We start from the raw sequence: 16,638 nt of genomic DNA on the forward strand, positions 1-16,638 counted from the left end.
AGGTTTAGAACTGTGTAAAACTTGTTTGACTTTTAAGAGGTATTTGGGAATGGCAGAGATAATGGAGGTGCTCTCCTGTGTTTTGAGGAGGAGGGAAGGCCTGAGGGAGAGGTGGCCCCTGACTCAACTTATCTTTCTTCTCATCTTTTCCTAACAAAAAAAAGAATGGAAATTACTGCACAGGAGAGGAAACCATAAACGCTCGTTAAGTGTCTGCCGTGGACCAGCCAATGTGCTAGGCACTGGGTATGCAGACATGTTTGAGACATGGACTGTGCCCCCAGAAGACTTTTGGTCCAGACAGAGCAAAAGTCACGTGAGCAAAGAAACACAATTCAGTATGATAAGTGTTACAGTAAATGGAAAGAGTGTGAACCCCAGAACAGCAAGGAGTTGGCTGTAGTCATTGAGGATGCAAGTTGTGGTTTCTATTCTGCAGGAAACAGAATCTGAGGCCCTTGGCAGCAACAGTGATCAACAGCAGTTATTTGTTGACTATCCAGACAATTGTGTGACTCAAACTATTTCAATTCAGATTTTAAAATTTACAATTCTAATTTTATAGGATGCACATTGTTTTCAAACTTATAACATGTTTGCAAAAATGGAACATTCTGTTTTGAATGGTTGAGGGAGTGTTATTAGTCTGTGACGGGGCCAGGGGCTGATGATGGAGGAGATGGTGTTAGATTAATTAGCTATCCAAAGGGGAAAGATCCCTTTCACTTATTCAACTTACAAGACATTCTAGATGGATCCAAGTCCTCAGTGTAAACAATCCAAATATTAAAATCATTAAAATAAAACAAGAAGAACATTCTTATTACTTAAAAAAGGAGGGCTTTGTTCAGACACCAATGCAGGAACTATCAAAAGACATCCACAGATTTGACTTGACAAATTGAAGTGTTTATCTAACAACTACTTATTTGGAAATAGAATGATAAGGAACAAACAAGGCAGTAGCAAAGCAAAGTACAAATCCAGAATTTGTAAAAACTTTATAAGAAAATGATAAAAACAACTCAGTAGGAAACTGTGCAAGTCACCTTAGAAAATACTTCTCATAAAAGAAAATTAAAAGGTCAAATAATGAAAGTGAAAAGTTGCTGAATTCACTGGATGTCAGAGAAATGAAAATAAGAACAACAGTAAGATACTCATCAGGGTAATGTTAAGAAAAATGTTATGGATCTTGGTAAATCTACATAATAATGATGGAGTATAAATTGGTATAGCTGTATTGGGGAGATAACTAATATAAACTCATTAACCTGAAATCGTGCATACCCTGTCAATCAGAATTTCCATGTTTTGATCAGAGATACAAATATGGGTGCCCAAACTGACATTTTCATGGTTGTATTATTTGTAAATAATGGAAAATTAGAAAAAAATTAAATTTTATTAGTATCATTATTGAAGCACTTTTATATCGTGAAGCAATTAATGAGAATGAATTTGAACTGAATGGCAACATGGTTATCTCCTGAAATTATATTGTTGAATGAAAAAAGAACTTGCTGAACAATAATATATATAGCATATATATTATATCTTGAAAAATACATATAGGAATAATACAATATATTACTTTAAAAAATCTTGATTTTTTTTTTTTAGATTTATGGAAAATTTGAGAAGAGCTTCCAAATATTCCTCCCCCATTGTAAACATCTCATATAGCCCAGCACAATGATCCAAACCAGAAATTAACATTGGCAGGATGCTGTTATCCAAATGGAATGCTTCATTTGATCTTCACCAGTTTTCTGACTAACGCGTTCTTTTTGGCGTTGGGGTCCAGGCATGGTCCCACAGTGTGTGGGGTTGTTACTTTGCCCTGGTCTCTCACAACCTGCATGCACTTTTTGTCAGTCTTCCTTATCATCTGGGGATGTGAAACTGTGTCATAATATATGGAGAACCTCTTGAGAATTTTCCAGCAATTAATAAGCTAAGGTCATGAGTAGTTTCTTCAATCATAACAGATTTTACTTTTCTGTATGTAATCATGAAGACTGGCATGGAAGTTTGTTGTGTTGTAGAATGAAAGATGAAGGTGAGCAGTTTGCAGACACTGTTCTTCTTGCCATTTCATGGTACACAGTAGCTTAAAAACAGGTGTACTTGTAGCACACTGACAGTGGATCAGCTGTGTACACATTCTGGCAGAGAATTTTACTTTAAACCAAAACAAAACAAAAACAAAAACAATGTTTTAATACTTAAATATTTAAGCAGTTGTTTTTAAAACAATTTAAAAATGATTCTCTCCCATTTATTCCATGTGCACTATCTATCTGTAGAGATCTAAACAGCTTTTTACTTCAAAAAAGGGGCAAAATGTGAACAAATCATTTTATTTCAGTTACCTCCCACCTCATATTTTCTTAGAAATAAATGCAATTAGAAAACTGTACATATATTCATAATTCAAATTATGATATTATTTATTTCTAACCTCTGATATAACTTAGCAAAATAATTTTTTTAATTACTTTGTCTTACTCTTTGTAATTAATAATAATGAGTACATGGTTTAATACCAAGTAATAATGTATTTAATTAAAACCTGAGAAAGAAAACCTTATAATTGTGATTTTAAAAATGCCAGTCCATGCATAAGGTTTATTTAATATTATATATAGCTACATATTCTGTTTATAGTAAAAAATGTGGTAGTTCTGTAAGTGACACCTAACAATGCAATGGAACTCTTCCTTAAAAACAGATGGTCACTTGAATCATTGTAAATGTGAATTAAATTTCCCTTTAAGAAAAAATTGCAGAAATGTTTTCAGGGAAAATTTCCCCCCAAGGACTTGATATAAATTACATATGGGAATTAGAAGGATTTGTTAATATCACACTGTAAGGACGTAAATAACCTTCTTGGTAAACTAATAGCACTAAAAGTGCACTGAATACTAAAGCCATCCTTGAAACCTTATTCCTGCAGAAGGAGACCCCCATGATGGGGAGAGAGCCTGACTCAGCTCTAGTACAATAAAACATTATAATTATTATTTTTTCAAATGTCAAGTTGTAAGCCTAGATATTTTGGCCACAGTTAGCGTTTAGCTTCTGTTCCTGTGGCACGTCCTGGGATAATGTTCATCTGCCTGTGAGGTGCCTCACTAGGTTTGTTAGTATTTTAAGTGGTATGCTTGGCCTCACTTAGAAGTTCTTGGTCAGTAATTCCAACTCCAGGTTTGCCGTGGAAGGCTGTTGATTTGGGTGGAGAGTTTTGTTACCAGGCTTTAATCATCTGGATGTCCTGCTCCAGGGTTTGTTGGAGGCAGGAACACATCTCCCAGAGGAGACGGAAGTGGAGAGCCTGCTGGGGAGGAGTGAAGTGCAGCCCAACAGACTTAGATCTCCAGGCAGCCTCTGCTCACGCTTTCCCTCTTCCTTTCCCTCAGGTCTTTACCCCCCAAGAGCCAAGCTGGTGATACAGAGGCATCTCTCATCACTGACAGATAACGAGCAAGCTGACATCTTTGAACGAGTTCAGGTAACATTATATGTAGTTCTCATAAATAAAATATAAGGAAAAAGAGGTGGATCCTGTTGTTGCCTGTTCCTTTTTTGTCCCTCTGTTAGAAGTGAAAGCTGTGTGTCCTATAGGACTACTTGGTAGAACCAGAAAGCTATTGTTACATTTCCGTCTTTTCTGTTAGACTCAATTGAGTGAAAAGAAAGATGAGAGAAGCTGTGTTGGCAAGTGTACTCTTGATTTGTCTGTTCAACAGAAAATGAAGCCGATCAGTGACCAGGAAGAGAATGAGCTTGTGATTTTACACCTCAGACAGCTGTGTGAAGCCAAGCAGAAGACACATGTGCACATTGGGGAAGGCCCAGCGGTGAGAAGATGTTTTTTCCTTTGACCTATTTTTGTTTATGTGTTTATTTAAAATAACACAGAAAAAAAAATGAAAGAAAAGTATTTCCTTTGTGCTCTCATCTTCTATAGGGCTAAAGACCAGCATTTTAAGAGTTTATTTGGAAATTTTAGCAGGTACTGGCACATTGAGATAAAATAATAATAGTTTTATAATGTAAAAGAACTTGTGATTTTGGGTTTTTTAAAAAACAGACATATATATTTCATCATGTAGAGTGAGCATACATTGTTTTAGATGTGGGAGAATTTATCATTTTAAAAATATTCATATGAAAATTGTATCTCATCAAAAGCTTAGGCAGCCCAAGTGGTAAAAAACAAAAATGAAAACCTCAATTGTCCCTCGTGAGTGGCCACCCTAGCTGCAGATGGAAGGATGACTTTTCTATGCTGATGGTTTAGAATTTATTCCCGTCTTACAGAGATCAAGTAAGACCACCTCAACAGCATCAGAGTGTTTAGCTCTTATGAACACAGATGCCCTCTGTTGTTGATTCACTACTTTCTTGCATCCATAACTTCTGGAATGATCTGACGGAGCTGATGCTGGTGTGGACTTTTATTCCCTCTCACATAGACTAGGCAGAAGCCTTTCAGTCTGATTTTTGTGACCTTTAGGTGTTTTTTTAATGCTTCTTGGAGGTAAATTTCCCTAAAATGACCTTCACAGAGATGACCTTCAGATGACCTTCACAGAGATGCTTCTCTTTTTTAAAATTCGAATCAGTGTTCTTCCTGTTTGTCTGGCACTTAAGACTCTTCACATTATTTTTGCTCCAGCCTCACTTTCTCATGTTACTCTCTACAGCTCACTTATCTTTTAGCTCCTGACTCTGTCCCTTCAGCAATCTAGTCATTATAATTTTGCCAACAACCACCCCCAGCTCTGGGGAAGTCATTCTCCCTGTTCTCCTACCTGTCTGAGCTCCATGTATCCCTTTCTCCCTGACGGCTGAGACAGAAAACCAATCTTCCACTTTCTTCCTTGATACTTACATGTGTTTTGTGTTGTTATTCCTTACCACAGAAAATTATAAGGTTTCTCTCTTGAAAATTGTCATGTACCTAAGGACCATGTAGTATGCACAGGATCCACTTATTTCCATGGGATAAAATATGTGGAGGATCTAATATGTTGGACACATTAGAGACTCTCATTTGGTTTAGTACTATCAGTAAATACTTAACAGATCTTAAAGGATAAATAACCTATTCACAAATGAAAATGGAATAATATAACAGAGGCATTACTAGGATCAAATTTTGCTTGCAAGCTGCATTGTTCTTTGGAACTCATTTTCTCTGTTTTCCTTGCTAATTTGGATATAAAACATGCACCTTTGAAAGAGATGGTGGTACTTTAACTAGAATAACAGCAGAAAAAATTGACGTCTCAAATTTAATATCCATTAAATGAAGCAGTAATATGTTAGTGGAAAGGAAAGGCATGAAGAAAAGATCTTAGTTCTGTCTTTTTTATTACTTACAACATTAAGCATGAAACATAATCTTTGTGTTCACAGTGTGGAACCCAAATTATTACTTCTTAACGGGGCTACTGAAGAATTCTTGTGTTTTTTTAATGGCTTAGTTTTAAGCCTGTATTTAAAGCCTCATTTAACCTTGAGTATGTCTAAACTAAAATTGCTATGTTTTTCTTTCTCTAGACTATTTCAAATAGTACAATCCCAGAAAACGCAGCAAGTGGTGGAAGGTTCAAACTTGACATTCTGAAGAATAAAGCAAAGAGATCCTTAACTAGCTCCCTGGAAAATATCTTCTCAAGGGTAAGGATAAACTGAGGATCTGTTAGTTAAACATGTCTTTGTTTTCTGACTTTGTTTTCTGGCTTTATTCTTAGCTAGCTCACCCAAGATTTACTTTAAAAAGTACAAAAAACCTATTAGGATAACTTTAATTTAGTTAACTCTTAAGATAATCTGCCGAAATAAATTTTCTTCTGAGATCTAGATTTGTTCTGGGGCCTCTCATATGTGAAACGGAGCAATAGAGATTTACTAGTAGAGACATGGATAGAAAGGGGCCGTAGAATACTAAAGCTCAATACTGTAAGAACTTCTTATCATTTGTCATAAACTTAAAAAGAAACCTGCCCTTCTTTGGCCCATTCTTAAGGGTTGATAGAAAATGCTGAAAATAGCATAAATCAGTGGAATTTTTTTAAATCTCACTTAGTGAATTTACATATTTACATTTAAATATAGGCAAAATCTTTTCCCTTCCTTTTCATTTTCCTCTTCCTGAATAATTTAGTCCTAAAGCTGTAAGTCAGCATCTTAGGGCAGAGAGTAGGGGTGGCTCAGAGCAGAAAGACACAGAACCCGTGGAGGGGTTTGGGGCTTGGGAGCCAGAATGGTGAGGGGGCTGTTGGCAGAGTAGAGCAGCCTGTTTTGGGCCAAGGAGGGCTTGCCTGTAGAGGGAGGGCCCATCACAGGCAGCAGAACAGAGTTAAGGTAGAAGTGTCCCTAGACAGGGAGGTAGAGTCCAGGCAGAGTGAGGAAATGCACCTGGGGGATGGCAGCCTCAATATGGGGTGCTGCAGCCTGAGGGGGTTGAGGAGAGTGTTCACATGGTGGCAGTTGTAGAGCTCAGTCACACGCAGGGGGATGTCCAAATAGGTAAATATGTTAAGATATGGGTTCCAGGGAGAAGGGAACTGCAAGTATGAAAAGAGGAAATCTGAATGAACCCTGTGTTATTGGATTCAATATGCACTCAGAGATGGTTGTGTGTATTTGTGTGGGTATATTTTGTGTGTGTGTGTGTGTACATTCAGCCCCTGGCTTTGTTCACTGAGAGAACTTGGGAGTTGTTCTTCTGAACACATCAGATAATAAGCCTGGTTGGGTGGAATCTAGCATCTGTATTGTTGTTGTTGTTGTTGTTGTTGTTATTATTATTATTATTTGATACTGGGGATTGATCCCAGGGGTGCTTAACCACCAAGCCACATCCCCAGCCCTTTTTATATTTTATTTAGAGACAGGGTCTTGCTGAGTTGCTTAGGGCCTTGCTAAGTTGCTGAGGCTGGCTTTGAACTTGAAATCCTCCTGCCTCAGCCTCCCTAGCCACTGGGATTACAGGCATGCACCACCAAACCCAGCTAGCATCTGTAGTTTGTATCTATCCTCCTGCACTAGTAGGAACCAGGGTCCTGGGAGAAGCAGTTCTAGAGCTGCAGGAAAAGTACAAGTACTGGTGACATCTGACAACAGTATGACCATCCAAGTAAATGACAGCAATGTAATGATTCTATGACCCATTGAGTAAAGTAGGAACCATGAATTTATTCTGAGATGAACTTCAGCACACTGAACATCTGCGCATGAGTAGGATGCAACAGGGAAAGCAAGTAACTTCAGATCAGAGAGGGCTGCCAGACACGACCTTGGTTGAGTGATGACTTGGACCTCATCAGCAAAGCAACACACTGAAATCCTGTGCCACCTGACAGAATGGACAGAGCACAGCTTCAGAGGTCTGACAGCCACAGAGGCAGCTCTTGAATCTAATCAAGAGAAAACACAGCAAACCTAGACTGAGGGACAATGTACAAAATAACAAGCCTATTATCATCAGAAGTGTCAAGATCCTGAAAGTCAGGAAAAGACTGAGGAATTGTTTAGACTGAAGGAACATGAAAATTTGTGGAGCAGGAAATTCTGAATCCCATTCTTTTGCTATTATAAAGGCTGTTGCTGGGACCATTGGAGTTGGAATGAAGTCTAAGAACAAAGTGGTATTAATGTATCTATGTTAGTTTCTTGTTCTTGAAAATTGCATTTTAATGGTGTAGAATTCCTGAATTCCTTATTTATCGGAAATGTACACTGAAATACTGCAGGATGAAGGAAACTTGCATCCCCCATCTAGATTATTCACTTATAGATTTGGGGAAAAATGTTTTGTACTGAAGTGTTAATTTTTCTCTACATTAGAGATTGTTTCCAAATGATACATGAAAAATTGATTATAGTAAACTTGTCACATGCTCTACAAAGCCCACGTGGGATTTTTTATTTGTTTTTTTGGTTGTTTATCATGTGGATAAATATCGCAGACAATTAAAGGGTCATAAATACTGTTACGTGCTATCAGTAATGCAGATTGGGTGTATACAGATGGGTGGTAGGTGTTTTAATTCTATTGAATAGTTTCACAAGGTGTTCTTGATGACTTGTTTTTAAGTCAACACCTTTCTTAACTTTTCTGCTAACAGAATACGAACATTTCGCCTGCAGTCTGTAATTATATTCTTCAGTGATCTCTATGTGCCTTTGAAGAAGCAGATGGGGATATAAATTCTCAGACGTTGAGAAGGGTTCTGAAGGAATGATTTAACTGTTTGCAAATGTGTGGGGTTTTTTTGTTTGTTTGTTTGTTGGAGATGAACCCAGGGTCCTGCACACACTAGATACTTGTTGCTTTTTTTTTTTTTAAACAACTGTTTAACATGAATAACATTATGAGTCCATAAAATAGTTGGATACATTTTGAATTATTCCTTGTTTATTCAATAGAGCATTAAGGACACAGTGTTCCTAGTTTTCTTTCTTTTCTGGAGCTCAAAACACTTTTACAGGTATTTCTCTTAATGATTGAGATTCTTTTTGATTTTAACAAAAGCCCTGCAGCAAGGGTGGTCAGCTGTGAATGCCATTACCTTATCAGTGGAAAACAGACTCTTAGAAAAGAACCTCTAAGAAGTTTGTCAGAAATATGTTAATGCAGCTGTCCCTAAATTTTTCATGCCATTTTCTTTCAAAATTTATAAATTAATATTCCTCCTTCCGTCTTCCTCTCTTTCCCTTTGTCCCCCCCCCATTTGTTACTTCCTTTCTTTCTAAATCCAGAAATGAACCCACATCCATTCCTAGTCATCTAGGAACACTGATGTATTTGTGTGTGTGTGTGTGGAGCCAAATTTTAAAAGTCATCTTCTACTCCTAGGATGTTTAGGGTTTTAAGACTAAATAGTCAGCAAATGTTGTCACTGGATTAAAGAGACTTCAGGTGGTCAGGAATAAGGCTGCATTGGAAGGCAGTGCAGTGAAGTGGTTGTGCAGCCAGAATGCCTGGTTAGAACCCCGCTTTATCTCTTATTACTGGGGTATGTGGTTTGTTCTCCCCAGACTGAGGTTGAATTTTAATCCTCATGTCAGAGATTAAGAGGTAGAACTAGGTAGGACCTTGAAGAGGTGCTTTCATGAATTAATTAATCCATTCATGCTATTAAGGGGGTTAATAGGTTATTTCCAGAGAGGGTCTGCCATCAAAGCCAGTTTGGTCAGTTCTCTTACAGTTTCCTGTCGGTTGCCACATGATGCCCCGTAGTACCTATGACTCTGACAGCAAGGAAGTCATGCCTAGATATGACCTTTTGACCTTGAACCAGAACTGTGAGCCAAAAATAAGCCTCTTTTCTTTATAATTTATCCAGTTGTGATATTGTATTAAATTAACTTTGTAGCTTCATCTAACTTTATAATATATCTAATTGTGGTCTTGTCTTGTGGTGATGTATTGGACTAAGATATAGAGTAACCAGGTCCCTTCCCTTGCTGAACTTGCGTTTCCTTACCTGTGAGATGACAGCAAGGGTGTTCTTACTGCCTAAGGACTTGGTGAGGAAGGAATGAGGAGATTTATAGGAAGTGCTTGGGATTGGCAGAGAGTTAGCCAAAAGGGCAGCTGTGATGATTAAGACAATTTTGTGTACAGAGGAGCAGTCAACTCTGAGCTGCTGTGTGACCATGTTGGAAAAGTGCCTCTTTGAATTCTTATATTGATTCTATGACATGCCAAGTAGCGTTTGTTGGACTTCGCCAACGTGTGGGTCATACAATTATAAGGTTTCCGTCGTAATCCAGTTTTATCGATTTATGCCACTGGGAAAAATTGCTCACAATCCATGGCTGAGAAGAGAGCAGGTGGCAGTGTCGAGCTTGGACGGGAATGCACGTTAGCTGGTGAGTCATTCGTTTGTGAGGACCAGGCCACACTTGAAGCATCACAATCCTTAGAGAAAATTCGGAGGACAGGCCTGGAGGATCTGAGAGTTAGACTTTGGAGACTGTACCGTAAATCAAGGCATTTCTCTTTCTTTTAATCTTTTATCGGACAGATAACATTAATAAGTAAGTTAAATAACATTAATAAGTAAGTTAAATATTTCTACTCATTTTTGTTTTCATTTTCTTTTTTGTTGTGGTAAGATATACATATAGTGATATAAAAAGTCCCATTTTAACCACCTGAAATGTACAATTCAGTGGATGCGAGCACATTTATTTTGTTATACAACCATCACCACCATCCATCTCTATAGAACTTTCTCCCTCTTGCCAATACTCAACTTCCTTTTACTCTCCCACACCCCAGTTCCTTATAACTGTCATTCTACCTTCTGTTTCTGAATCTGTCTGCTCTCAGTGATTCATTATAAGTAGAATCACACAACATTTGTCTTTTTGTGACTAGTTTATTTCGCTTACTAAAACTTCTTCAAGTTTTATCCACGTTGTAGCACTTATCAGAATTCCTTTGTTTTTAAGGACCTAAAAACAGCATACTACAGTGACACAGCCACATCGATGTTTATAGCAGCCCAATTCACAATAGCTAAACTGTAGCACCAACCTAGATGTCCTTCAGTGGATGAATGGATAAAAAAAAATGTGGCATTTATACACAATGGGATATTACTCAGCACTAAAAAAGAATTAGATCATGGCATTTGCAGGGAAATGAATGGCATTAGAGAAGATTAAGCTAAGTGAAGTTAGCCAATCCCCCAAAAACAAATGCCAAATGTTTTCTCTGATATAAGGGGGATGACTCAAAATGGGGTAGGGAGGGAGAGCATAGGAGGAAAATTACCTCTAGATGGGGAATAGGGGTAGGAGGAAAAGGGATGGACAAGGGGAATAGCTAGGATGGTGGAAGGAGACAGTCATCGTTATATAAAATACATGTATGAAGATGTGAATTTGGTATCAACATACCTTATATACAGAGATATGATAAATTGTGGTATAAAGGTGTATTAAGAATTGTCAGTTTTTAGTGCAGAGTAATACTCCATTGTGTACAAATGCCACATTTTTTTTTTATCCATTCATCTATTGAAGGGCATCTAGGTTGGTTCCACAGTCTAGCTATTGTGAATTATGCTGCTATGAACATCGTTGTAGCAGTATCCCTATAGTACACTCTTTTAAGGTCTTTAGGGAATAGTCCAAGAAGGGGAATAGCTGAGTCAAATGACGGTTCCATTCCCAGCTTTCCAAGGAATCTCCATACTGCTTTCCAAATTGGCTGCACCAGTTTGCAGTCGCACAAGCAGTGTACACAAGAGTACCCTTTTCCCCACATCCTCGCCAGCACTTGTTGTTGTTTGACTTCCTAATGGCTGTCAATCTTACTGAAGTGAGATGGTATCTTAGGGTGGTTTTGATTTGCATTTCTCTGACTACTAGAGATGGTGAGCATTTTTCCATGTACTTCTTGATTGATTGTGTGTCCTCCTCTGAGAAGTGTCTGTTCAGGTCCTTGGCCCATTTGTTGATTGGATTATTTGTTATTTTATTGTTTAATTTTTTGAGTTCTGCAGGGGAATGAATGGCACTAGAGCAGATTATGCTAAGTGAAGCTAGCCAATCCCTAAAAAACAAATGCCAAATGTCATCTTTGATATAAGGAGAGCAACTAAGAACAGAATAGGGAGGAAGAACATGAGAAGAAGATCACCATTAAACAGGGACGAGAGCGGGGAGGGAAAGGGAGAGAGAAGGGAAATTGCATGGTAAAGGAAGGAGACCCTCATTGTTATACAAAATTACATATAAGAGGAAGTGAGGGGAAAAGGGAAAAAAACAAGAGAGAGAAATGAATTACAGTAGATGGGGTAGAGAAAATGGGAGGGGAGGGGAGGGTCGGGGAGGGGAGGGGGGTAGTAGAGGATAGGAAAGGCAACAGAATACAACAGACACTAGTATGGCAGTATGTAAAAAAGTGGATGTGTAACCGATGTGAATCTGCAATATGTATATAAGGTAAAAATAGGAGTTCATAATCTCCTTGAATCAAATGAATGAAATATGATATGTCAAGAGCTTTGTAATGTTTTGAACAACTAATAAAAAATTTTAAAAAAAGAATTGTCTGCAAAAAAATAAGAGTGCTCATGTATAATGGCATAATTTGGTGTCAATATACTTCATATACAAACTTACGAAAAATTGTGCTGTGAATGGATAATTATGAATGTAATGCACTCCACTATTATCAGGTATGTAAGAAATAAATTAAAAAAAAAAGAATTCCTTTGTTTTTAAGGCCAAGTAACATCTTCATTGCATGTATACACCACATTTAGTTTAGTTTATTCATTCATCTGTCAGTGGACATCTGGATTACTTCAACATTTTGGCTCTTGTGAATAGTATCCTGGATATGGGCATTCAGATATCCAGATCTCTGCTTTCAGTTTGTTTTCAGTTTTCCAGAAGAGGAATTTACTGATTCATGTAGTAATCATATGGTATAGGCCCACCATATTGTTTTTCATAATGGATGTACCAGTTTTTTTTTTATTCCCATCAGCAATCCATAAAAGTTACATTTTTTTTTCTACATACTTGCCAACTCTTGTAATTCTGGGCTTTTTTTGTTTGTTTAATAAATAGTCATCCTAATGCGAATGTCCACTTTTATTTTAACAAAGTACTTATTTCATAGAAACAAGCAGTTAAATGAATGGTTCAAGCTCCTCAATCTTGGTTGTATGACAGTATCATCGTATCATTTATGAAGTTTCCAAAAATACAGATCTGTGGGCCCAACCCTATACTCAAAATGTATCAAAATATCAGGTGTGGGACTGCGGCACCTAATTTAGAAGTTCTATGATTGATTCTGATGTACTCTCTTTGTTTTGCAACTTAACTCACTATTTGTGATTGTCTGTGCTCTAGGATGGCCATTTGTGTTTGTTGGTTTTTGTTTTTTTGTTGTTTTTTTTTTAGAGGATGCCTTATGACTTTTATTTTTATTTTAATTTTTCATGGTTTTGGCCATTTGTTTTTAAAGTATTGTCACACATAAGCAGCATTAGTATCATCTTGGAACTTCTTAGGTATATAAGTCCTGGCCTTCTTTATCAGAATTTCTAGAGTTGGGTCCAGTAACAGATGTTTAGCCCTTCAAGTCATCTTGATGCCCAGCAAAGTTTGAAAGCTGCTATTCTAGACAAGTCTAATTCTTAAGATATTAACATTCTAAATAAGGAATCAGCATTCACTAACATCAGCTACCAGAATTTAACACAGTGTTTCTTAAGAATTTTATTAGAAAGATAATTTAAGTAGGTGATCAAGGGACCTGAAGGCAAGACCCCACCCTAGCAGGCTTATGTTTACGAATTTGCATTTATTTCCCTTTTCTAAGCCATAGTTTCACCATTTGTAAAATGTGTGTAGTAATCCTGGCTTACTTTATCATGAGGATTAAGTGTCAGTATATTGGGAAAAAAATGACACTATACATCTGAGGTGGTATATTCAGTGATTAGCTCTAAAACTCTGTCATTTACAAAATAGCAAAAGGGTATTTAGAGCGTTGTTCTCTTTATCTCCGTTTAGTACCCTGGCATCCTGCACAGTACTTGCATGGCCGCCTTTGAAGTGTCTCCTCTGCATACCTTGAATTGCTGTGGTGACTCTCTCAGCAAGGGCACAGCCATTCTATTTTGGTCAAGGTGGATATTGTAGCTTTTGTGTTCCAAAGCCATGCCAAATGCCATAAATTTTGTGAAGTAACAAGGTCTCGCTTGCATCATGTGCTGCAGAAAGGCCTTGTTAGGAAGGCTGGCATTTTTTTTTCTTGTTGTATTAAATGGTATGTAACAAAAGGGGTTTTGTGTCCTACAACTTGACATCCCCACCCCTGAGTTTTATAGCAGAAGAGTCACACTCCAGTCATGGAGTTGAGCTCATCATGGCCTGCCATTTTTACGTGGCAAAATATTTTACTTAGCTGACTATAGGTGTTTATGCAATAGGATCCATTTTTTTTTAAATGCTTAGAAGCTTAGTTCATTAGTATTAAAAAGTGGGTCTGAGGGAAAGGGCACAACAAATGAATTACCAAATCATAATAGAGTAAAATTGCAAGAGCTGTCTGTTCAAAGGTAAAGGACAGAGTCTTGGGGTTCTGTTGTTTGTTGCTGTTTCATAAGTTGAAATTTTCTAAAATGGAAATACTTAATATATTGTGTGAGTCATTTTGAAAACCGTCCTTATTTCATGCTTTCTTCAGAGTAGTGTCCATGGTCTTCTGGTAGGAACGAGTGAATTAGTAACAGTCATAGAGAATGATCTTAAAGTATGCTTATTTCTTTGTGCAAAAAAAAACACACACACATATGGATAAAATACCTTAATGAGTAAAATATGTGATTTAAATTGCTTTTCTAGTACTGGAAATGGCTTGGTACCCATGACTACTTTCTCTGTTGTGACCAAGTGACATGTTTGAGATATCAGACAAGTTGGGTGTATAAGTACTGGCTAAAAATAGCAGAGAGCAACTTGATGTTTACTGTACTGTCCTCTTGGTTACACAACTCACCCAGTAATTTATTAGCCACAAATACAGTTCATTATTAAAAGTATGTTAGTTATAGCATAGAACTGAAGAACTGAGAGAACTTGATAAGATTTTGGGGTATTTGTAAAATTCTACTTAACTGACGAGGCAAGTTAGTTTTATTTGTGATTCTGCATTCATAAAGTTCTACCTTAGGGAGTCAGTACTGAGAAGAAGTTCAAGGGCTTCACCCAGAAATGGAGCTTTCTCTGTTCACATTGCTGCTCTTAACTGGCTGTGTGAACGTGGACCATAGAATCTATCAGAACTTGACTCCTTGTCTGTGAAGTTGAACTAATAACTACACCTACTTCACAGAATTGTTGTGAAGATGAAATAAGACAATTAATACAGTGTGAAATGTTTGCATAGTATATGGCCCATGATAAGTATTCAGTAATAGTAGATGAAGCTATGAATTTTATTATTGATATAGTTGTTATATAGAGTACCTATAGAAATAGAAAACTATAATTAGGCCTAGTGCCATGGCTTACACCTGTAATCCCAGCAACTTGGATAACTGAGGCAAGAGGATCGAAAGTTCAAGGTCAGCCTCAGCACCTTAGCAAGACCCTCTATCAAAAAAAAAAAAAAAAAAAAAAAAAAAGAAAGAAAAAGAAAAGAAAAAAGAAATAGCGATGTGGTTCAGTGGTAAAGTATTCTTAAATTCAATCCTCAGCATCAAAAAAAGAAAAAGAAAAGAAACTATAATTATCATAGTATAGATGAATAAGTATTGTTTCTATGAAATAAAATAGGATACTATCATTATAAAGCAGCCAATTGAAAACGAGAAAGAACACTTAAATTTTTCTTGTAGGTGACATAAAAAGCAAAATTCAATACAAGTCTAGGAAACTAGAGTTGAAAATTATCTTTTAGAAGATAGAATGAAATAAAAAAGTAGTGAAAAATAGAACAAGGTTAAATAGTTAAAGGATCAGTCTGGAAACCCAAAAACTGAAAGTTGGGAACTCCAGAAAGAGAACATGCCTGCAGGAAATTTTCAAAGAAAGAACTTAAGTTTTTTCTTAGAACTAATGAACATGAGTTTCCAGATTTAATAGGCCCAGAGAGTGCACATTAGAACAGCTGAACAAAAGTCACGCCAAGGCACATAGTTGTGAAATTTAGAATTCCCAAGGGTAAACTTAGATTCTGTTCCAAAAAGAAATAGCAGGGCATACACACAGCCTTTAGATTGACCAAGACATTAGACTTCTGAACTGAAGGACATGGAGCAATACTAACATGGTATAAAGGAATGTTTCCAACCAGAATTTTGTATTCAGCCAAACTGTTAATGAAATACAAGCACAGAGTAATGACATTCACAGACAGGCAAATTAAAATTACCTCCCAGTCTCCCTTTTCTCAGAAAACACCTGGAGAATGTCCTCCACCTAAATGAGGAAGTAAACTGAAAAAGAGAAAGACAGGGGATCAAGGAGACAGAAATTAAAACATAGAAGGTGAAAGTAGATTTCTACACTGATAGTGAAGAAAATGCTCGGAAGATCTGTAATGCAGGGCCAGATTGCAGCAAGAAGATGGGTTTCTATAATAAGTAGTTCAGAGATAAAGGGAAAAAACCCCTATAATTAATGAATTATGTGATGAGTGATTAAATCCCGATCTGCTGGAGAGTTTTACAATAAATTTGTGATTTCTGAGCAGTCATTAACTCCGTGAGAAATAGAGTGTACAAGACATGAGATATAATCAAATGTAATTATAGTAAATATGTAGCTTATCTGCAAATAGTGTTTAAAAATCATAATAATTTAAGCACAAAATACTGATTCAACTGATATGTGTTGTAACTATATTGAGGGAGAAAGGCAAGAGAGAAGTGTGTGTATGTGTGTGTTTAGAGTGGGTGGGGAATGAAGTAAGAGTATTAACTTCTCATTAATATGTAGTGCCTAAAGTGGAAAGACTCAAAAATAGTATTATGAGCTGAACATCAGAAGCATCAGTATAAATAATTTAAGATTTGCTTTGGGGAGTGGGATTGAAAGTGTGGAGAAGGCGTTGGTGGTCTTCAGTTTTTATTACAA

At 37.0% G+C, this 16,638-nt stretch overlaps 1 protein-coding gene across 3 annotated transcripts in view; it reads left to right on the forward strand.

Moving 5' to 3' along the window:
* Tbc1d4 (TBC1 domain family member 4) overlaps window positions 1-16,638 on the forward strand; it is a 185,284-nt gene that overhangs the window by 127,438 nt on the left and 41,208 nt on the right. For all 3 annotated transcript variants that reach the window (XM_040281403.2, XM_040281406.2, XM_021726092.3), the window contains exons 6-8: window positions 3,426-3,517; window positions 3,756-3,866; window positions 5,575-5,694. In XM_040281403.2, coding sequence (XP_040137337.2) covers window positions 3,426-3,517; window positions 3,756-3,866; window positions 5,575-5,694 — 323 coding nt within the window. The remainder of the gene's footprint in view (window positions 1-3,425; window positions 3,518-3,755; window positions 3,867-5,574; window positions 5,695-16,638) is intronic.

Source organism: Ictidomys tridecemlineatus, chromosome 6 (genome assembly GCF_052094955.1).
Source record: "Ictidomys tridecemlineatus isolate mIctTri1 chromosome 6, mIctTri1.hap1, whole genome shotgun sequence".
Taxonomy (NCBI): domain Eukaryota; kingdom Metazoa; phylum Chordata; class Mammalia; order Rodentia; family Sciuridae; genus Ictidomys; species Ictidomys tridecemlineatus.